Raw genomic sequence first — 23873 nt, 5'->3', positions numbered from 1 at the left:
AGCAGTTAAATTATATTTATTTAAAATAAGATGTTAAATCTGCAGAGGGACAGAGGAGAGGATTGTCTTACAATCTTACCCAGAGATTCAGGGAAGCACATAAACGAAGCATAGAACCAAATGCAATTATTGGAAAAGTTGGCTCCCATGTCCACTTACTTCCTGGTACATGACATCATCTCTGCCGACCTCACATCCAAAATAAGACTAATTTAATATCCCCTTTATTCATTAAAAAAAATCTATTTATTATAATTATAGAAATAAAAGACTACTTGCACACTTTGGGGAGTTCTAGTATTGCTTCAAAGAGCATTAGCTGAAGAAGTGGCATGTTTAAAATAAAAAAAACTATCTGGGTGTTTTTTTCACACAACCACACACTTGTCCTCTCCTGAGGGATATACTACAAAGTAGGATCAATGACTTGGCCAGCTAACTTGCCCAAATATTCTGAAATAACTTACTTTTTATATAATTTTGAAATGGCATGCTCTAATTGACTTAACGACCAAAAACACATATCTAAAAGTTATTTCTGGTTGTTATTCAAAGTTAGCTGGCTGACTCATTGATCCTGCTTTGTAGTATATCCCTCTGTTCATGCACCACACAATGAGCTGTAAAACTAATCTGAGATGTCTATATCTCCCTACATGGGGCTAAAATACTACAAACATAAACATAAATAACAACAGTACATTAATTTGGCATTTTTACAAAACACAGCTTGAAGAGTCCATCCAGTGTCCGCTTTTCCATTCTGGGTTCTGATAATGAAAACAACAACATAAAGAAGAGCTTTCTGTGGCTGGAGAGAAGGGTGGACAGGAGACAGAGGGGAAGACAGGAGACAGAGGGGAAGACAGGAGACAGAGGGGGAGACAGGAGACAGAGGGGAAGACAGGAGACAGAGGGGGAGACAGGAGACAGAGGGGAAGACAGGAGACAGAGGGGAAGACAGGAGACAGAGGGGAAGACAGGAGACAGAGGCGGAGACAGAGGGGAAGATAGGAGACAGAGGGGGAGACAGGAGACAGAGGGGAAGACAGGAGACAGAGGGGAAGACAGGAGACAGAGGGGAAGACAGGAGACAGAGGGGAAGACAGGAGACAGGGGGTAGACAGGAGACAGAGGGGAAGACAGGAGACAGAGGGGAAGACAGGAGACAGAGGCGGAGACAGAGGGGAAGATAGGAGACAGAGGGGGAGACAGGAGACAGAGGGGAAGACAGGAGACAGAGGGGAAGACAGGAGACAGAGGGGAAGACAGGAGACAGAGGGGAAGACAGGAGACAGAGGGGAAGACAGGAGACAGGGGGTAGACAGGAGACAGAGGGGAAGACAGGAGACAGAGGGGAAGACAGGAGACAGAGGCGGAGACAGAGGGGAAGATAGGAGACAGAGGGGGAGACAGGAGACAGAGGGGAAGACAGGAGACAGAGGGGAAGACAGGAGACAGAGGGAATGGAAACTCTATTGTGTTGGTTCTGTTGGTCCCTGCATCAGATCTCCCCAGAAGATTGACTGGCTGTTCTTCACGTGTAGCACGTTCATGTTAAGTCTCCTCTCCGTCCGTGTGTTGAGTGGAGAGGCTGAGGTGAGTACAGGTGGCTAAGTCTCCTCTCTGGCTGAGGTGAGGCGAGTACTGTGGTGAGGCGAGTACTGTGGTGAGGGGAGTACTGTAGTGGACAGACAAAGAGGTATGTAGTACTGCTGGTCTGTAGTGGGCAGACAAATTGGTCTGTAGTCTTTAAGTCTTTCTCAACAGGGTCAGATAAATCAGGAAGTCCATATCAGATAAAATGTGCCATTGAATCTGCACACAGGCATACACACTCACATATGCACAAACATTCCTCTATGTACAGTACACAGTTGCTTTCTATTTTTCCACACACACAAACACACCACCCGTGGCTCCCTAAGTGGTAAGTTCCTCCCCATTGGCCTCCTGCTTGGTCCTTCTCAGGTTGCTCTTCATCTTCACAAACTCAGGGGTGTTCTCCTGCTCCTCCTCATCCTTCTGCTGGTCCAACTCAAGCTAAACATACAAGATAGACAAGAAAGTTAGGTTACATGTTAGTACAAGTACATGTTAGCTTGTGTGTGATCCCCAACTGTCCTTTCCCTCTCGCTCTGTATTTATTTTCTCAAATGCTGTCAGTCTGTCCATCTTTACAGTGTTGGGTGTGTATGAGTAACACTGTGTGTGTGTGTGTGTGTGTGTCTCTACCTGTTCTAGTTTCTGTTGTCTCTTCATGAGCTCTATCTCCAGGTCGCTCCTCTTGGTGTGGGCCTCCTGCTCCTCCCTCTGGGCCTTGAGGACCTGCTCTCTCTTCCTCTTCTCCAGAACCTTCTGGAGCTCTGGTTTGTTCTGGGGAGCTAGGCCCCTTGGAGAAGCAACCAATCACAGATGTTATTATGGTACTTCCACAGCCAATGACAAGGCACTTTACTTACACAGACACACACAACTAATAATTGACCTGATTACAGTACGGACAGAGACAGGCAGTTCTACATTGATCTATCTGTCACTTCATATTCAGAGAAAGTTACATAAAGCTAAGCCATCCCAGATTAGCCTACATCTAGTAATCTTAGGCAAGCTAGGGGCCATGGCTGGACTGGACAGGAATTGGGATTGGGACTAGGAGATTGAGATTATGTGATGAAATGTATGATGGTGGCGGGTCTTGATTTGACCATACACACAGATCAGTGTTGAGACACACAATTAGTGAACATCAATCAATCAAAAGTATCCGCCTGTCTACAAATCATATCAACCTCTTTCCTAATATAGCTCTTTCATTGAGCTGTCCCTTCTGCCAGAGATGACATGCCATTGACGAAACAGGCGTTTACGTTTTGTTGTTATACTACTGTGTAAGGTTCGGGATTTAGGATTCAGATATTCAATCTGAAAGAGTACAAACACCTATTAGTGAGATGACTACAATATTACCATTATATTAAAGCCTCAAATCTGAACCCTCAAACACTGTTGTTTTCAATTCATTCATGCAGTGTCTAACTACATTATTGATTGCCCTGGTTTTAATTGAACATGTTGTTCAGTAGGACAAAAACAGGAGAACGTAAATGAGTGTTCTGAATAGACAATATCTAGTAGGATAGAAGTGTGTTATATAGCCTGACCTGAGTAAGTGATTTCAAAAGATGTTAAATTAGAGTCTCAAAGATGCAGTTCTCTTCTCTGTGCACACGCGTGTGTATGTGTGTCTGAACATCAGAGGTAGTTGAGGAGAGTGAGAGACCCTCTGTGGGAGATGGTGTTCTAATTCTCCTTGCACAATGTTCCCTCAGTCACACATGAACGCAAGTGAGCATACACTCATAACCAGTGTGATTTTCTGCCACGGTCCATTCTGTAACTTACATCTTTCCCAGTGGCAACTGAAGGTACTACAAAAACATTCAGCCCAAAAAAATCTAAAATTCAATTCAGAATTTACCAAGACCCACCCATTTCTTTTACCCACCCACTCAGTGCAGAGGCAGAGCTTTTCACCGGAAACACCATTATAAATTGTAAAAGTTATTGTCACACCTTGGTCTTAGTATTTTGTGTTTTAGTTAATTAGTTGGTCAGGCCAGGGTGTGACATGGGTTTATTGTTTGTTGTATTCTTAGTGGTTTTTTTTAGTTATTGGGATTGTAGCTGATTAGGGGTGTGTGTTACATAGGTTTGGCTGCCTGAGGCGGTTCTCAATCAGAGTCAGGTGATTCTCGTTGTCTCTGATTGGGAACCGTATTTAGGTAGCCTGGGTTTCGCTTTGTATTTCGTGGGTGATTGTTCCTGTCTCTGTGTTAGTGTTCACCAGTCAGGCTGTAATAGGTTTCACGTTCCGTTTTGTTGTTTTGTATTTATAGTTATTTCATGTATAGTTTCGTTATTTGTTTCATTAATAAACATGAGTAACCAACACGCTGCATTTCGGTCCGACTTTCCTTCGACAAACGAAGAACGTCGTTACAGTTATAGATTGTGATTGTCGCGTGCTTCTGTGCCATACTAATATTGAAAGTGTTCAGGTAGGAGGAACATTTGCGTGCAGTAAGAGCATGTTTTTACCTAATAGTTCTGAGACAGCAGAATGCACTAAAGGTTTTATATAACAGTTCTTATTAAAGTTTCATGCATTAAGGTTGACATAACACTACCGTGATGTGTCTCCCGCGGGGTGAACCCGATACAGGATGTCATGTCATAGCAACACGCCGCAGTAGAACGCTGTCACACAGTCACAACAACAGATCTAGGATCAGCTAACTAAAACCTCTATCCTAACATTAACCAATAGACGTAGGACAGCCTATCTGACCCCGAGGAAACACTGGATTATGAACAGAAACGGTAGGTGATCATAAACCTCTGATAGATCACACAGTCAAAAGTCTGAGTTGAAGGTGAGGATTATAAACTGTTCATAACCACCCTCATTGTCTTGGACTTCATCCATCCTCAGTCAGGGCCAGGATTTATGTCTACCATAACACAGTGATAAGCCCTGTGTGGGTCAGTCAATGGAAGCTAAACTGGTGTTTATCCTCCATTGATGAATAGAAACTTGTTTACAGTTTCCCTCTTTTGAGTAAGACAGGGATCTGGGAATCAGACAACTGGGAAAGAAAATGCAGTAGAAACAGGAGAAATGGAGGAGAAGAAGGAGAGGTGTAGTGTGTGTTGTGTTGCCCCCAGTACCCTCACCTCTTTTGGTTCATCATGAGTTCTCGATGGAGGTCCTGGTGGTTTCTGGAGCCCTTGACTGGGTTCAACAGTTTCTTGGGTTTGATCAGCTCCTCACAGTCCCCCTCCAGATAGTCCGGCTCGGCCATTACACTGCTGCCCAGAGACAGAGACAGACCTGTGTCCACACACCGATCTGAGGGGATTCATTATGTTATTAGTCATTTATTAGATGATTAATTTACTTGATTAATTTACTACTGTAACGGTTAACTACTCACTCACTCACTCACTCACTCACTCACTCACTCACACACACACACACACACACACACACACACACACACACACACACACACACACACACACACACACACACACACACACACACACACACACACACACACAACACACACACAAACACACACACACACACACACACACACACACACACACACACACACACACACACACACACACACATTCTAAAATCACACCTCACTGTAGGCACCATTACATGTAGCTGTTTTAAGGCATTGTGTGTTTCTGTGCCCAGACCTTACGACCCCCACTACTGATGGCAGAGTCTGGAGTTATATAATCATTCCCTTCCACCACAGGAATGTTCTATTCTCCATAAGGAGAACCATATCTGCATACAGACAGACTGCTCTCACTGCAGGTTTCTCAAATGCCGCTCTGAGAACAACAATACAAACATATACAAATCTCCACTTCTTTGTATGGATATTCTGTATTTAAAATACTATACAGAGATTGCATTGGGATATATTACTACACACATAGAATACTAGTTGCGAAGCCAATCAGACATCAATCATCAAACAGGGAGTTCATCTCATGACCTATTCTCACAAACTGCTTTCAATATCCAAATATAAAAGGTGACACATTTCCATTTCATACATTTGGTTCTATTCAGATCATCAGAGCACAATTTCCTGCACCCACCAAATGAATGAGTGCTATGTATGGATAGTAGCCTATATGTTCTAGATAGATGCTTTATCTATTTCATATAGCCTACAGCTGATTTGTGTGTCCAAGACCCTTTTCCCCCTTGGAGACAATCCATTGTATTCGAAAACTCATGATAGAACATGAAGTATGGCTATCCCGACACAGATAACTTCATAACGCCACAACTACTGACAATCAGGATAACAGTACCCACACAGACATGCATACATCTAACCCCGTATCCATTCATTACCATAGCCAGGTATAAAAAGGTATGAGATACACTTATATCAGTAAAACATATGCATAATAAGACCGGCTAGAAGGCGTCAAGTGTTCATCAAACAACACACAAACTCTCCAACTTACCCTGCAGGAGGTGAGGAAAAACTGGTATTCTACACATAGTTGCCATCTGGACTATTGATTTGAAGTCATAGTAATAATAATAATAATAATAGTGGTACTGTATTATCAATAGCCTGGTATGACCTCTGGACAGGAGAAGAGAAAACAGAGGAGCTCCTGCTGGTCTGTGTGCACGCAGCTATTCTACTGAGGCGAGAATGGAGCCTCTGGTTGGAATGAGCTTTGATGAGATGCACTATTATTTAATAGCAGCCCACTACACACATGCCCTCCCCTCCCCTCACTAACACACTCTCTCTCTCTCTCTCTCTCTCTCTCTCTCTCTCTCTCTCTCTCTCGCTCTCTCTCTCTCTCTCTGGAAACATCAAATAACCGACAACAAGCTATTTTCTTTCTCAGAGTTCAAAGGTGAGCTAGGTGTGTAATTGGTTGCATTCCAATGTGTATGTGTTTCTATGAATTAGTAGCCTAGGCCAAAATTACTCTGAGATGTTAGAACTGTGGGCATTACTTAGGTAATGGTAACATTTCATAGCCTATGACATAAGAAGCATTTCTCAGAATGGATTTTTTTATTTTTTTATTTTACCTTTATTTTACTAGGCAAGTCAGTTAAGAACAAATTCTTATTTTCAATGACGGCCTACGAACAGTGGGTTAACTGCCTGTTCAGGGGCAGAACGACAGATTTGTACCTTGTCAGCTCGGCGATTCAAACTTGCAACCTTTCGGTTGCTATTCCAATGCTCTAACCACTAGGCTACCCTGCCGCCCCCATCATCAGCATCACGCAGTGTAGGCTACATGACCAAAAACATAGGCCTGCAGCCTACTTCATAATAAAAAATAATAAAAACATAAGTTCTAAACATCATCAAAAATAACATCACAAGCATGGAGTTGTAATACTATATGTCCCATTAAAAACAAGTGCCCTGAAGATATGTAATGTTTCTATCTCACCACTAGAGCTCGCTGCTGCCTCACATCCCAGTGAAGACCATAACAAAGAGCCAGTTACATAACAAAGAGACGATAAACAACCATGTCTCCCACGCGTTTTGAATGGGGTTTTTCTCTTGATGAGGGCCAGATGTACTAAGTATTTGCATGAGAGGAGCAGTCGATAAATAATTTGCATGAGAGGAACATCCTCAGAGAGGAACAGTCGACAAAGAAAAACAGAAAGATGATAGTTAGATCCCATTATGTGAGAGATGAGACTATTGTTTTTTACACCTTGTGGGGTATACATGTGCAGACATTGCACTTGAGCAAAGCAAAACGTTTTGCCGTCATAACTACACATAACCCCTGTGTATTTCATATGAAGGCAATAGTGTGTGTGCTCATGCATACTGTGTGTATGCGTGTCTGTGCTGTGGGTGTGCGTGTGCTGATTGTGTACATCAAAAGCAATAACCGTAAGTGAGAGCAGTGGGTAGCGGAGCAAGCAGGTGGGGGGTGTTAACAAAGCATCCGTTTGGTTTTAACACATCTGGTGGCAGTTCCACTTCCTCGCCTCATGGGAAAAGGAAGTGACATAGGGACATAGTAGAAAGGGCCAACGCTCAACTACTGTCCCCTCTAAAGTCCCAGATGGGCTACATCTCAATAGTCTGATTTTACTATCCTCATCTCCTTTTCATCTCCTTTTCTTCGTGACCAATTATCAAGGACGACCGGACTGGTGAAAATATAGTTCGGAAAATCTACCTGTGTTTTTTTTTAAATAATAAAAGGGAAGAGTATGGAGACATGTCCTCTCCCTTCTTGCCTGAGACAGACAGACATTCAGAGAGGTGGGACATACTGCCACCAGACTTGCGCACTACAATACTGTCACAGAGAGCTCTGTCCTTTCTTTCCCATCTAGTTGGTCACTCAACCGTCTGTGTGGTCATACGCCCCAGATGAATCCTTTGCCTAGGAAGGTGACACACATGACAGTAAAAAAAACACACCCAAACACACACACACACACACACACACACACACACACACACACACACACACACACACACACACACACACACACACACCTTATCCTGTGGGACATATAACACTAAGACCCAATCACCATTTATAGGTCAAAGCTTTCAACACCGTGTGTGTGTGTGTGTGTGTGTGTGTGTGTGTGTGTGTGTGTGTGTGTGTGTGTGTGTGTGTGTGTGTGTGTGTGTGTGTGTGTGTGTGTGTGTGTGTGTGTGTGTGTGTGTGTGTACATTCCTGCTATTCCAGGCATCCCAATTAAAACAGCTCCTTCATTTTTATAGGTGTAGGAACCAGGCGGCTTTTATTTGAGAATCTCAATTGCATACTTCTCGCGTCCTCTTGCCTCCCTCTCAAAACCCATTGGAGGAGAATGTCAGAGGGGAGGGACCTAGGAAGAGGCGAGTAGAGAAGACGAGACAAGCATGCAATTGAGATCCAGTTATGTCCGACAACCTCAACACAGAGGAACTAACACTGTAAACACACTGCTATATGTTCAGAAGACACTGTTGTACTGCCCACACAGGAGAGGAGAGGAGTCAAACTGCAGTTTTCATCTTTTTTTTTACTCTTTGCATGTCACCCCTGCCACCAACTCTACGCGACTATGACCTCACATCCTGTGTGTGAGTGACACTGGGAAACCAACATCTCAAAAGAAATACTATACTAATAGTGAACTAATGGGTGAGCACTTTCTGATTGGGTGTCCATTTGTGTTTATATTTTTAAGTAGGACAGAGTGAGAGGGAGGAAGGGAGGGAATGGCGGTGTGAGTGTGTGTATAAAGGAGATGTGTGTGTATAAAGGAGATGTGTGTGTATAAAGGAGATGTGTGTGTATAAAGGAGATGTGTGTGTATAAAGGAGATGTGTGTGTGTAAAGGAGGTGTGCATGTGCGTCCCTGTGTCTACCCTTGCAGGCTGCATTAGGGCTAATTGAATGACAGTCCTGGCACAGCACACAGAGTGCTGCACTAGGATATTGCATCAGCATTGCTTGCTCTTCGTTGGGTTTGAACTAACAGCAGCACTACAAGTTTCAACAGACATGCATGCACACACTCACGTATGTCGGGCATGCACACACAAACTTTCTGTTGTTGGCCTGGTGCCGAGGGTGTGAGTGATGACTGGTCACCATGGTGATGGTGGAACAGTGACAGTTGAGTGCAAGTTGTGAGATGATTTAGACTAAAATAATCTAAATTATGGGAAATTACACTTGCTTATTGCAAGGTCGGAGGTTGAGAGAACCCCTTTCACTTTGTTCATGTAGTTCTGATGCTCTCAGAGTGAGAGGGAGAGATATGTCCCCCTACCCCCCCACAACAACAAACAACACACACATACACAGGGAGTTAGGAAAGCACAGGCTCGCTTTCAAACAGAAATTTGCATCCTATAGCACAAACTCCAAAAGGTTCTGGGACACTGTAAAGTCCATGGAGAATAAGAGCACCTCCTCCCAGCTGCCCACTGCACTGAGGATAGGAAACACTGTCATCACCGATAAATCTCCGATAATCGAGAATTTCAATCAGCATTTTTCTAAGGCTGGCCATGCTTTCCACCTGGCTACCCCTACCCCGGTCAACAGCTCTGCACACCCCACAGCAACTTGCCCAAGCCCCCACCATTTCTCCTTCACCCAAATCCAGATAGCTGATGTTCTGAATGTGCTGCAAAATCTGGACCCCTACAAATCAGCTGGGCTAGACAACCTGGACCCTCTCTTTCTAAAATTATCCACCGCAATTGTTGCAATCATTATCACTAGCATGTTCAACCACTTTCGTATCATCTGAGAACCCTAAAGATAGGAAAGCTGCCGCTGGTCATTCCCCTCTTCAAAGGGGTAGACACTCTAGACCCAAACTGTTACAGACCTACATCTATCCTACCCTGCTTTTCTAAAGTTTTTGAAAGCCAAGTTATTAACAAACAGATCACCGACCATTTCGAATCCCACCGTACCTTCTCCGCTATGCAATCTGGTTTTGGAGCTGGTCAAGGGTGCACCTCAGCCACGCTCAAGGTCCTAAACGATATCATAACCGCTATCAATAAAAGACAATACTGTGCAGCCGTCTTCATCGACCTGGCCAAGGCTTTCGTCTCTGTCAATCACCGCATTCTCATCGGCAGACTCAACAGTCTTGGTTTCTCAAATGACTGCCTCGCCTGGTTCACCAACTACTTCTCAAATAGAGTTCAGTGTGTCAAATCGGAGGGCCTGTTGTCCAAACCTCTGGCGGGCTCTATGGGGGTGCCACAGGGTTCAATTCTCGGGCCGACTCTCTTCTCTGTATACATCAATGATGTCACTCTTGCTGCTGGTGATTCTCGGGGAACCACCTCTATGCAGACGAAACCATTTTGTATATTTCTGGCCCCTCTTTGGACACTGTGCTAACAAACCTCCAGATGAGCTTCAATGCCATACAACACTCCTTCTGTTGCCTCCAAATGCTTTTAAATGCAAGTAAAACTAATAGCATGCTCTTCAAACGATCGCTGCCCACACCCGCCTGCCCGTCTAGCATCACTAGTCTTGATGGTTCTGACTTAGAATATGTGGACAACTACAAGTACCTAGGTGTCTAGTTAGATTGTACACTCTCCTTCCAGACTCACATTAAGCATCTCCAATCCAAAATTAAATCTAGAATCGGCCTCCTATTTCGCAACAAAGCATTCTTCACTTATGCTGCCAAACATACCCTCGTAAAACTGACTATCCTACCGATCCTTGACTTCGGTGATGTCATTTACAAAATAGCCTCCAACACTCTACTCAGCAAATTGGGTGCAGTCTATCACAGTGCCATCATTTTTGTCACCAAAGCCCCATATAGTACCCACGACTGCGACCTGTATGCTTTCACTGGCTGGCCCTCGCTTCATATTCATCGGCAAACTTACTACAGTTGCACACACTGTATATAGATTTTCTATTGTGTTATTTACTGCACGTTTGTTTATTCCATGTGTAACTCTGTGTTGTTTATGTCGCACTGCTTTGCTTTATCTTGGCCAGGTCGCAGTTGTAAATGAGAACTTGTTCTCAACTGGCCGACCTGGTTAAATAAAGGTGAAATAATAAATAAAAACATTTAGCTATGAAGAAAACCCTGAGGAAAAGATAGAGATATACAGCCTTCTAACTGACAGAGGAGAGATGGAGAGATGAGGAGGAGGAGGGGAATGGAGGAATATGTGGAACAGTGACATTTAGCAGCTCAAATGTTGTTTCTCACTCAGGTCCCCACACGAAGCGCACACACCCAGAATGAGTTTCGGGTGGCTGAGGTTTGGTTAGTATTTCCTGTCCCAGAGCTCGAATTTGAAGGGGCTGAGGAGAGGGCTGGAATTTTAGGGTCTCTTCCCTGAATGACTGCTGGGAGATCACCGCTCCCTTCACATACACACTGAATGACGTCAAATTGGGGTTCTGGTTCTATACATCAGACTTTTCTCAGAACACACACCCACATAGAGCTGAGTGAGTCATGCCAGGCATGCTCTGTGTCAGACACTAGGAATGTGAACTGAACTACAAACGCCACTTCAGTTCACTAGGAGGAGCCCTGTAAGGCTGTACATTCATGACACTGAGAATAATGAAACAGTGAAATGGAACATTTGTGAACTCTAATCAGCCCTGATGTCATTCCTCAGGGAACAGTGAAAACAGCGAGACAGCCCAAGTACAACACATCCTATCAGTGTCAGCCTTCCACTGAGGGGTTTAGCAGTATAGCTACCAGCCAAGAGACACACCACAACATCATGTCTACAGGCACAGAGAATGTTGGTTTCCTCAAGTACACCATTCTTGTCCATTGCAGCTTGTGCAAACTTGTCTTTTCTGGGAAGTGAAAGTGCAACAGCAGCATTTCCCAACCATGACCTGAGCATTTAACATGCCATGGTCAGAGTGTACGAGCGGCTCGAGTTCGGATTCAATTCTACGTCGGGCAGAAATTACTGTTTGAATCAGGAACGTTTCCTCTCACGACCTCTACAAGCCAGAACATTGAATAAAATGAAAAGTTAACATACTTTACCAGTTGCCCGTGCGGTTGTTCCTTTTGGCGATCGGAATTTGAGATAATATATCCATAAAAAAAAGTATCATTTCTTCGACATTTCAAAGTGCTGGTAGTGTGTTCAGATTTCTATCACCTGAAGCATGTGCTAGTGCATGTATTTCATCTTGTGCACATGATGTAATTGTACTTTCCGGTGGATATATTGTCTCACATTCCTACCGCCAAAAGGTCCACCCGGTTATTTCATTTCACGTTTCGGCTTGTAGAGGTCGTGAAAGGAAACATTCCTGAGTCAAACGCTCATCTCTGCCCGACATACAGTATAATGAATTCAATGCAATTCAACGTTGGGTTTATAGCAAAGGATATATGTAGCTTTGTTCATAAACCTATCTGTACAGAGATGTTCTCTCCCTCTCTTTGCCCCACCCAGGCATCTTCCTGTGGGGCAAATCTCCACACTGTACAGAGATGTTCTCTCCCTCTCTTTGCCCCACCCAGGCATCTTCCTGTGGGGCAAATCTCCACACTGTACAGAGATGTTCTCTCCCTCTCTTTGCCACACCCAGGCATCTTCCTGTGGGGCAATCTCCACACTGTACAGTGAGATGTTCTCTCCCTCTCTTTGTCCCGCCCAGGCATCTTCTGGTGGGGCAAATCTCCACACTGTACAGAGATGTTCTCTCCCTCTCTTTGCCACACCCAGGCATCTTCCTGTGGGGCAATCTCCACACTGTACAGTGAGATGTTCTCTCCCTCTCTTTGTCCAGGCATCTTCCTGTGGGGCAATCTCCACACTGTACAGAGATGTTCATCTCTTCCTGTGGGGCAATCTCCACACTGTACAGAGATGTTCTCTCCCTCTCTTTGCCACACCCAGGCATCTTCCTGTGGGGCAATCTCCACACTGTACAGAGATGTTCATCTTCCTGTGGGGCAATCTCCACACTGTACAGAGATGTTCTCTCCCTCTCTCTTCCTGCCACACCCAGGCATCTTCCTGTGGGGCAAATCTCCACACTGTACAGAGATGTTCTCTCCCTCTCTTTGCCACACCCAGGCATCTTCCTGTGGGGCAAATCTCCACACTGTACAGAGATGTTCTCTCCCTCTCTTTGCCACACCCAGGCATCTTCCTGTGGGGCAATCTCCACACTGTACAGAGATGTTCTCTCCCTCTCTTTGCCACACCCAGGCATCTTCCTGTGGGGCAATCTCCACACTGTACAGAGATGTTCTCTCCCTCTCTTTGCCACACCCAGGCATCTTCCTGTGGGGCAATCTCCACACTGTACAGAGATGTTCTCTCCCTCTCTTTGTCCCACCCAGGCATCTTCCTGTGGGGCAATCTCCACACTGTACAGAGATGTTCTCTCCCTCTCTTTGTCCCACCCAGGCATCTTCCTGTGGGGCAATCTCCACACTGTACAGAGATGTTCTCTCCCTCTCTTTGTCCCACCCAGGCATCTTCCTGTGGGGCAATCTCCACACTGTACAGAGATGTTCTCTCCCTCTCTTTGTCCCACCCAGGCATCTTCCTGTGGGGCAATCTCCACACTGTACAGAGATGTTCTCTCCTCTCTTTGTCCCACCCAGGCATTTTCCTGTGGGGCAATCTCCACACTGTACAGAGATGTTCTCTCCCTCTCTTTGTCCCACCCAGGCATCTTCCTGTGGGGCAATCTCCACACTGTACAGAGATGTTCTCTCCCTCTCTTTGTCCCACCCAGGCATCTTCCTGTGGGGCAATCTCCACACTGTACAGAGATGTTCTCTCCCCAGGCATCTCTTTGTCCTCTCACCCAGGCATCTTCCTGTGGCATCTTCCTGTGGATGTTCTCTCCCTCTCTTTGCCCACCCAGGCATCTTCCTGTGGGGCAATCTCCACACTGTACAGAGATGTTCTCTCCCTCTCTTTGTCCTCACCCAGGCATCTTCCTGTGGGGCAATCTCCACACTGTACAGAGATGTTCTCTCCCTCTCTTTGTCCCACCCAGGCATCTTCCTGTGGGGCAATCTCCACACTGTACAGAGATGTTCTCTCCCTCTCTTTGTCCCACCCAGGCATCTTCCTGTGGGGCAATCTCCACACTGTACAGAGATGTTCTCTCCCTCTCTTTGTCCCACCCAGGCATCTTCCTGTGGGGCAATCTCCACACTGTACAGTGAGATGGCTCCACTTAATGTGTACTTCCTGTTGTTAGGAGCTTTCTGTGTCATACTAAGTAACTAACCAACCAAACTAGCTAACTACCTAACTAACCAACTAGCTAACTCGTTGGTCCCAATTCTACATTAAAACCCAATGTATCTCTGAAACCTGTGAAGACAAACTGTCTGTTTTAACTCAACTGAGTGTGGTATTTATCCATGAGCTTCAGCATATCTCTTAGTTTGACACAGAATAGATATACTGGGAGGGAAAAGTGACGTCATGTTCCTCCCCCATTGGTAAGGGTTATTTTTCAAGGAGAGGCTTGTGTTATCATACACACACTCACACACGTTATGACTGGCAGGGTCAGAGGCAGAATAAAGAGTGAATGGAGCTCATTGAAAGAGCAGAGGCATCAGTTTGAGTCCCGCCATAGGAATGTGATGAACCTGCAGAACTATTGTAATACTGGAGCACGGCCCCATCCACACATACAGTACACACCTCAGAGAATAGAGGATAGTAGAGTGAAATACACAGGTGGCTGTGTAACTAACCACTATCCTCCAGACAGACAAGGGGAAATCAAAGCCTGTTCATAACCCCCCCCCCCACACACACACACACACACACACACACCCCTGCTGGACACCAGCCTCACAAATGATGGGGGTGGGGTAGAGGGGGCTGTTTTGGGTGGCAGCTGTCCCTCTCTCCTGTCTCCCTGACACAATGGCAGCTCTATGGGTCACATATACCCCCTCACAGCTGGGACCAACACATGTGTGCATAGGAATGCTCAAGGTATATCTGACCAACCATATCTCTTCACTTTAGGTCAGACACCACCGCGAGGAGGAATGACCTTACTTCAACAAACGCACACACCGTTTGAAAAGACAGTCAGACCCATGCAGATCTCTTATTGTGAGCTAAGCCCTGATTGGATGGAGGGTATGGTAGCGCGGATTAGGTCTCCTTTGTTTACATGCTGCTGCAAAAAACAGCATAAACAACAACTGTTTCCATTAGCAACATGCTTGATACCATAACAGTGAGAGACAGACAGATACACATACACATGCACCACAGGGTCACAAACACACACACACAGAACAGGGTAATGATACAAAACCACAAACACTAATTGAACACATTGGTCACCAAACAACCAGGTGTCCCAAAAGCAGACTAATAGGAGTTATTATCATACACTGTCTTTGTTCTCTTTTGTGTTTTGTTGTAAATTGCAGCACAAATCAGGAGTTGTAATGTAGCAAAACACAATATACAGACATAAAATGTTTTCGATCTTTTTTGTCAACAAGCTATCTTCAATATAGCTATTTTATACAGCTACACACTGACACTGACTCAACTCCAGCCACTTTAATAATGGGAATTGATGGGAAATGTTGTAAATATATCACTAGCCACTTTAAACAATGCTACCTTATATAATGTTACTTACCCTACATTATTCATCTCATATGCATACCTATATACTGTACTCTATATCATCGACTGCATCCTTATGTAATACATGTATCACTAGCCACTTTAACTATGCCACTTTGTTTACATACTCATCTCACATGTATATACTGTACTCGATACCATCTACTGTATCTTGCCTATGCTGCTATGTACCATCACTCATTCATATATCCTTATGTACATATTCTTTATCCCCTTACACTGTGTATAAGACAGTAGATTAGGAATTGTTAGTTAGATTACTTGTTGGTTATTACTGCATTGTCGGAACTAGAAGCACAAGCATTTCGCTACACTCGCATTAACATCTGCTAACCATGTGTATGTGACAAATAAAATTTGATTTGATTTGATTTGATACTGCTTGACAGAGACGCTAAGCTGCTAGTCATCAAGCTAACAAAGTTGGTACCAGATGAGTTTTGCAATGGAGCCCTCTTTGTCTGGAGAAATAAATGAACGGTTCTAAGCTTTGTTTCGGGAAAAAACAGATCACTCAGAGTTCCAATGAGGCAATTGTTTGCTTGCCCGAGGATTATAGGCTTGAGGTGGATTCCTTGATCACACAGGTTGCCAGTCTATGTAAGAAGTGGAATGTTAACATTTTCTATACCGGTGGTTGGACAGCGTTCACGTTTGTTGGGTGCATCTCCGACTTGTCGTTTGTCATTATCTGACTGGCCGGTGTTGCCCGGAGCTCCCCCTGATAGTGGAGTTAAAGGCGCACAGCAAGAGGAGCAAGGCAATCAACGATGGTCGCATGTTACGAGCTGTGGAAGTCGAAGGCAACGGCCTCCCGCAAAGCAGTCTACACTCCCAACGAGAGGCCCGGAGCGGAAACAAGCAACGAATAGTTTCGCTGTCCTGGTGCCTGTGTCTGCAGCCTCAGTGCCTACTACTACGATTTTGAAGTCGTCAATCTTCCGTCCCTGCTCAGGGTCGAGCGGGACTTCTCCATCTGTCGGAGGCCTGCACCAGGTGCAGGGAGCAACGAGCTCAAGTTATCCTGGCTCTCGCCAGTCCATAAAAGGTTCTTCAAATCCTGTGAAGCATGGGAGTGGACGGATCTCCTCATCCTTCTCGCCAGACGTGATTTTGGGAAGCTGTATGGGAAGCTGTATGGTAAGAATGTCCTATCCAGGAGCGAGAGTAAATGAAATTACTAAGCTGCTCCCGAATGTACTACGCCTGGACATGGAAATCGATTCTATCGTAGTCCATGTGGTTTTAATGACATTATGAAAAGAAGCTCTGAACACTTGACACTGATTTTTAAAGAGCTGATTGACTCTCTGCTAGACACTAACAAAAGACCCATCATATCTGGCCCTGTGCCCTCTGAATCGTGGCATTGAACGCTTTAGCAGGATTCTTTCTCTTCACAACTGGCTATGTGATTATTGCAGCTCAATGGGTGTAACTTTTGTTGACAATGCCAGCAACAAACACTGATACTACATATCCAAATATATCTGACCAAATTATTAAAGACAAGCATTGTAATTTTTTAGTAGTGTACGATATTGCCACTCCTATTTGCCATAGATTCAATTTAAGCCTACTAGAAAGTGTTTGCCCCCAGGCTTGGAGGGAAGCAAAAGTCTTTCCCATACCTAAATCCCTCTTTACTGGCTCAAATAGCCAACCAATCAGCCTGTTACCAACCCTTAGTAAACTTTTGTACAAAAATGGTGTTTGACCAGATACAGTACTATTTTACAGTAAACAAATTGACAACAAACTTTCTGCATGCTTATAGATAAAGACATTCAACAAGCACAGTACTTACACAAATGACTGATGATTGGCTGAGAGAAATTGATATTAAAAATATTGTGGGGTCTGTTTTGTTATACTTCGGTGCGGCTTTGATTTTATTGATCATAGTCTGCTTCTGGAAAAATGTATGTGTTATGGCTTTACAACCCCTACTATTTTGTGGATAAAGAGTTACCTGTCTAACTGAACACAGAGGGTGTTCTTTAATGGAAGCCTGTCCAACATGATCCAGGTAGAATCAGGAATTCCCCAGGGCAGGTGTCTAGGCCCCTTACTTTCTTCAATCTTTACTAATGACATGCCCCTGACTTTGCGTAAAGCCAGTGTGTCTGTGTATGCGGATAACTCAACACTATACATGTCAGCTACTACAGCAACTAAAATGACTGCAACACTTAACAAAGAGCCGCAGGGACAAATCATTCACTAAACCCTAAACATCAACTAAATCTAAATCATGTGGAAATTGAGCAAGTTGACGTGACTAAACTGCTTGGAGTAACCCTGGATTGCAAATTGTCATGGTCAAAACATGTTGATATAACAGTAGCTAAGATGGGGAGAAGTCTGTCCATAATAACAGCACTATCAACAAGGCAGTTCCTACAGGCCCTAGTTTTGTCGCACCTGGTGTACTGTTCTGTCGTGTGGTCAGGTGCCACAAAAAGGGACTTAGGAAAATTGCAATAGCCTCAGAACAGGGCAGCACGGCTGGCCCTTGGATGTCCACAGAGTGCAAATATTAATAATAATATTAATAATATTAATATGCCCACAAGACATGCCACCAGAAAAGAACAGAAAGTCCAGAACAGACTATGGGAGGCGCACAGTACTACATTGTCCATGACTACATGGAACTCTGTTCCACATCAAGTAACTAATGCAAGCAGTAAAATTAGATTTAAAAACCAGATCAAATTACACCTTATGGAACAGCGGAGACTGTGAAGCAACATAAACATAGGCACATACATATGCATACACACACGATAACATACGCACTATACACACACGTACACATGAGTTTAGTACTGTAGATATGTGGTAGTGGTGGAGTAGGGGCCTGAGGGCACACAGTGTGTTGTGGAATCTGTGATTGTATTGTAATGTTTTTAAAATGGTATAAACTGCCTTAATTTTGCTGGACCCCAGGATTAGTAGCTTCTGCCTTGGCAGCAGATAATGGGGATCCATAATAAATACAAATACAAATTACGGCTCTGAAACTCTTGCCCATTATAATAACTATGAACAGTTAGTTAGTTGGCCTACTCGGTGACTTTAGTTTCCGACTGAACTCAAAGTACAGTAATGCGGTTATGTACCTCCATTCTGAAGAAAGATTGTTTGTGTGTGTGTGTGTGTGTGTGTGTGTGTGTGTGTGTGTGTGTGTGTGTGTGTGTGTGTGTGTGTGTGTGTGTGTTAAATAATACAGGATCATATGTCTTATCATATGATTCAGCCTAGGTGTTAATCTAATGAATGTAGCTCAAACTCCCATTGTCCTGTATCCTTCAGCCCTACGAGCTCTCTTACTGTTGGGAGGGGAGCTTTTAGAGTCTCTCTGTGTTTCTGTGTGTGTGTGTGTGTGTGTCAGTGTGTAAACCCATTTTCTTTTAAATATAGAGTGGCTGGTGTGGTAATGGTACTTTATTCTGATTGAGCCTCCTAAACCAATGAAGAGAAATCAATGCAACACCATAGAGAAGTTGTGTGTGTGTGTGCATGCATTCATGTCTTTGTTCCATGCCATAAACATTCAGAGAGGTCGAGTATGAATATGTAATAATAAAACTGTGTTGGTGTGTAAGTGTGTAAGCACATGCTGTATGGCCCCATCTTCTGTTTTATTAATGTTATTGAACACCATTTGTAGGGCAGAAAGATAGAGTAAAACATGTTGCAGGTGTGTGACCGCCTCCAGCCCTCAGCTCTATCATCAAGTCCAGATCCCCACCCCCCCTCCTCCCCATGCCGCCATAATGCGGATCCATGGCAACCATAGCGCCAGCATGGTGTAAATAAATCCTTTGTGTTCTAGGGTTCTATCACTTCATTGGCTTATAGGTTATGGGCAATTCCATGGTAAAGGAATTACGCTGATTCAGAACTTTAACACAACATACAACTCTATCCACAAGGACTACGTTTTACAATTTACACAGAGCATTTTACAAAAACACATTTTACTTGAAGATCAGTACAAATGCAACGTTTGGTAACAGAATCATTATGTTACCAAACTTTGCATCTGCACTGTATCTTATGTAGCCTAGCCTAGCCTATACACATATATCCAGATCATATTCAGCAAAGTGATCTACTGTCAGGGAACCAGTGGTTGTAGAGCACATAACAAAGACAAGTCTTTATTATGACATGATCAGATGATTTTATCCAAGACAAATATATATTTGGAGCATGTGGCAATCAGACTCACAACTTCCAACTCTAGCGGAGTCATCTGAGGCAGATCAAGCCCTAAAAGACCAGCTCTTTGCATAAAGAAACACACGAATACGCAGACAAAGACACATAAGCAACAAGGTAGACTTTACGGCTCATAAATGCTAAACATATGGGAGGAGGTTAGTGGAAACTAAATCAGAGAGAGAGAGAGAGAGAGAGAGAACTAGACTGAGAGCTAGAGGGAGGTATGTGCAGCATTGGCAGTATAGGTCTGCTCAGAATAGTCTGCTGACTAATGAACATGGTTGTCCTACTCCAACCGCACAGCGACACAGAGAAATATGGCACACTGATTGATGTACAGTATATACCTAGAGGGCCCTAAACACATGTGCAATCTGAGATATGGACAAATTCCATTCCAGAATAACAGAGACAGGGACACATTCCATTCCAGAATACCGGCGATATGGACAAATTCCATTCCAGATTACCTGAGACAGGGACACATTCCATTCCAGAATACCTGAGACAGACATCTATTTGTGGCGTATTGCTGCACGTTGCAGTTGGTAATGTATATCCATGATATATCACTGGGGATGATATGTCTGCATTCCATGGAGAACCCATGGAACCCGTGTGTGTGTGTGTGTGTGTGTGTGTGTGTGTGTGTGTGTGTGTGTGTGTGTGTGTGTGTGTGTGTGTGTGTGTGTGTGTGTGTGTGTGTGTGTGTGTGTGTGTGTCCAATACGGGAAACATGATGAACAAAGAAAGAGCAGGATCAGGGGAGGCGAGAGCAAGATAGAGAGAGAAAAAGACAGAAAAGGAGGGGGTAGTTCAAAGATCAGAAAACAGATGTAAAGCAAACTGCCTTCTAAATGACTACCACATGTGTTGGCACTTCCCTCTCTTCCCCACTCACTCACTCTCTCTACTCTGGAACACAGTGCAACTCACTCATTCATATTCTCCCTTTCTCTTATTCATCTATTTCACTCATCTCTCCCATCTCCTTCTCTTTTGCTCACCCTTTATTCATATTTGTCCCCTCCAACTCTCTGGCAGCCCCGATTACTGTAAGTGAACTTCAGAGAAATTACTCAAGACAATTATTTCCTCTGTGACCCAATGACTTTACTTAAGATGTGGTTCTGAGTTCTGAGTCAATTCCAACTAGTATCTGTAGAATATAATATTTTATGGACCTCGAGATTGACTCTCTCCCATACCTTGTTTCACTTCTGTCTGAGATACTTCTGAGTTGAGTATGGTTCAGGTTTGACTACTGTAGCTGTCAGAAGGAGCCTTGTCTATATGGTATTACTGACTACACACACACACACACACACACACACACACACACACACACACACACACACACACACACACACACACACACACACACACACACACACAGTGGATTTCTGGTTGACAGTGATAGACCAGTGTGTCAGTGATTACTAGGGCCATGTGCTCCAGACAGCAGAGCAGTTCATCATGGCATGTCTATATGATGCTGTCAAACACTGGGGGACACACAATCTCATAAACAGTTGATCACTCAGACTTCAGCTATCCAACTCCAAAATAACAAAAGGCACCTACCTGATAAAGCGGGAATCTTAGCCCACTTCAGTAACAATATGTAGCCTGCAGTCCTATCTGTCGATATCAAATAAGTACAAAAATCACTCACACACATTGCTTCATAAGATTTAAAAGAACATATTTCATAAACTCATAGGTTAAACTTCCTCACGTTTATAAGGATTGATTGGAGGCAGACAGATGGGCGAAACAACGGTCTGATTCTAAATGTATGCTGTTTCTTTCTTCACTGTCCCGTTCGTAAGAAAAACAACATGCGCTTCTGAAGCAACAATGAGCCCCGAGTTTCAGTTTTTTTCTATAACCTCCAATACAACACTTATCACTGCGGCTTTGTTTTAAGAATATTAAACAAAACTAGATTATTATATATCGAACACTACACGCGGCCCAATGTATATGTTATAACCAAAGCAGGCCACTGCTTTGTGTACTGTGCGCTCAGACAGACAGAACAAAAACGCGCGCGCACGCACACACACACACACACACACACCTACCTAAACTCGATCCCGACGTTACTTCTCCAAATGGACTAGTTTAATAATTAAAAAGACAACGTGGTTAGTAGCCTCATTGGTGCGTCTCCAGATCACTTCTCCGTTTAGGTTTGCCTGCTATTCTGCTTTTCTCCTTCGAAACTGTTCAACTGCACACACATACACACTCGGGACCCATAGAAAATATAGATTAATGCTGAATGGGCGGGCCATTGTGATGTCATACTCCTCCTCTCTTTCTCTATCTGCTCAAGCTGTTGACGGGAGAGACATATTTTTTTTACATTCTATGGGGGAGACCCCTTACGCCCGGGGCGGGGCGTGGCAGGGTAGTGATGGGCTGTGGCTGGGAGATGGCGCGCGCAACACACAATACAGAGCGGCACCCACATATAAAGAGTGCATCCATCCGTTACATAGAAAACCTTTAAGGTTAATAAGCTACTTTTCATCTACTAATTTTATACGTTTGCGCTCAAAAATGTTACTGCATTTGTTCAGCTAAATATCCCAACTATTATCAGAACATGTGTGTATTGTATTGTATTAGTTAGCAGACTAAATGTTGCTGCGGTAGAGTAGTTAATCTTCATACAGATCAGCCACTACTGGGTCTGCTCATCTACCTCCTCCTGTTAAAGCTGCTGTTTGAAACCACTAGTTTAACTAGAGATCTGCCAGTTTCAGTCTAGGCTACTATCTCCCCGGTGACCACATGGCCAGGGAGACTGAAGACTGAACATGTGAGAGGGGGCCAAAGGGGTTCAATCAAATGTTATTTGTCACATGCTTTGAATACAACAGGTGTAGACTTTACTGTGAAATGCTTACTTATTTGCCCTTTCCCATGAATGCAGAGTTAACAAGTAAAAAATCAATAATTGAAATAGTAACATAATAAAATAACAATGATGAGGCTATGTACAAGGATTACCTTGCCGAGTAACATGCAGGGGTATGAGGTAGTTGAGGTAATTGAGGTAATATGTACATGTAGGTAGGGGTAAAAGTGACTTGGCAATCAGTATAGATAATAAACAGAGTGGCAGATTGTGAAAGACTTTCTATGTGTGAGTGTATGGTGTCAATATGCATGTGTATGTGTGTGTGTGTGTGTGTGAGTGTGTGTGTGTGTGTGTGTGGGGGGATCTTGTTTTTACATAGTTGCTGTCTAGCCCTGCAGAACTTGACGTTCGATTTTGTATTTTGTTGTTTTGTCGGAGTTCAGTATTAAAAATCATGAAAACTTTCCACGCTGTGCCTTGGTCTCATTCATCTAACGACGGACGTAACATCTCCATCCCCCTCCAGGTGTCGCCCATCTTCCCCATTATCCCCAGTGTATTTATACTTGTGTTCTCTGTTTGTCTGTTGCCAGTTCATTTTGTTCATCAAGCCTACCAGCATTTTCCCCTTGCTCTTGTTTTTTTCAAGTTCCTGTTTTCTAGTTTTCCCGGTTTTGACCATTCTGCCTGCCCTGACCCTGAGCCTGCATGCTGTTCTGTACCTTGTCACACCACCCTGGATTATTGAACTCCGCCTGCCCTGACCCCGAGACTGCCTGCCGTTCTGTACCTTTTGGACTCTGATCTGGATTACTGACCTCTGCTTGACCTTGACTTGTCGTTTTGCCTGCCCCCTGTTCTATTAATAAACGTTTGTTACTTCAGGAGGGCTCTCGCTTGGGCTACGGCAGTATGGGAACAACAGTCAGCCTCAGTATGCTTCAGTCTGGAGGAGTTCATAGCGGAGTTGAAGAAAGTTTTTGATGCTCCACAGGCCGGGAGAGAGGCTATCTGGAAGT

The 23873-nt window shown here is 44.0% G+C and overlaps 1 protein-coding gene across 6 annotated transcripts; it reads right to left on the bottom strand.

Moving 5' to 3' along the window:
• Positions 1–22316, bottom strand: LOC135509310 (protein FAM107B-like). 6 transcript variants are annotated; one of them, XM_064929849.1, is made up of 5 exons: positions 22070–22316; positions 21567–21623; positions 4738–4912; positions 2236–2392; positions 1–2043 (listed from the first exon to the last, which is right to left on the bottom strand). In XM_064929849.1, exons 3-5 carry the CDS (start codon positions 4863–4865, stop codon positions 1924–1926), a joined length of 405 nt encoding a protein of 134 aa, XP_064785921.1. In that variant the 5' UTR covers positions 4866–4912; positions 21567–21623; positions 22070–22316; the 3' UTR covers positions 1–1923. The 6 variants fall into 6 exon arrangements, with proteins under 6 accessions (XP_064785921.1, XP_064785923.1, XP_064785922.1 ...); XM_064929851.1 differs by lacking the exon at positions 22070–22316 and adding an exon at positions 21721–22032; XM_064929850.1 differs by lacking the exon at positions 21567–21623.
• Positions 22317–23873: the final 1557 nt, after the last annotated feature.

This window comes from Oncorhynchus masou, chromosome 22 (genome assembly GCF_036934945.1).
Source record: "Oncorhynchus masou masou isolate Uvic2021 chromosome 22, UVic_Omas_1.1, whole genome shotgun sequence".
NCBI classification, from domain to species: domain Eukaryota; kingdom Metazoa; phylum Chordata; class Actinopteri; order Salmoniformes; family Salmonidae; genus Oncorhynchus; species Oncorhynchus masou.
Note: the sequence above shows the minus strand (reverse complement) of the source record. Positions and strands in the feature narration are given on the sequence as shown.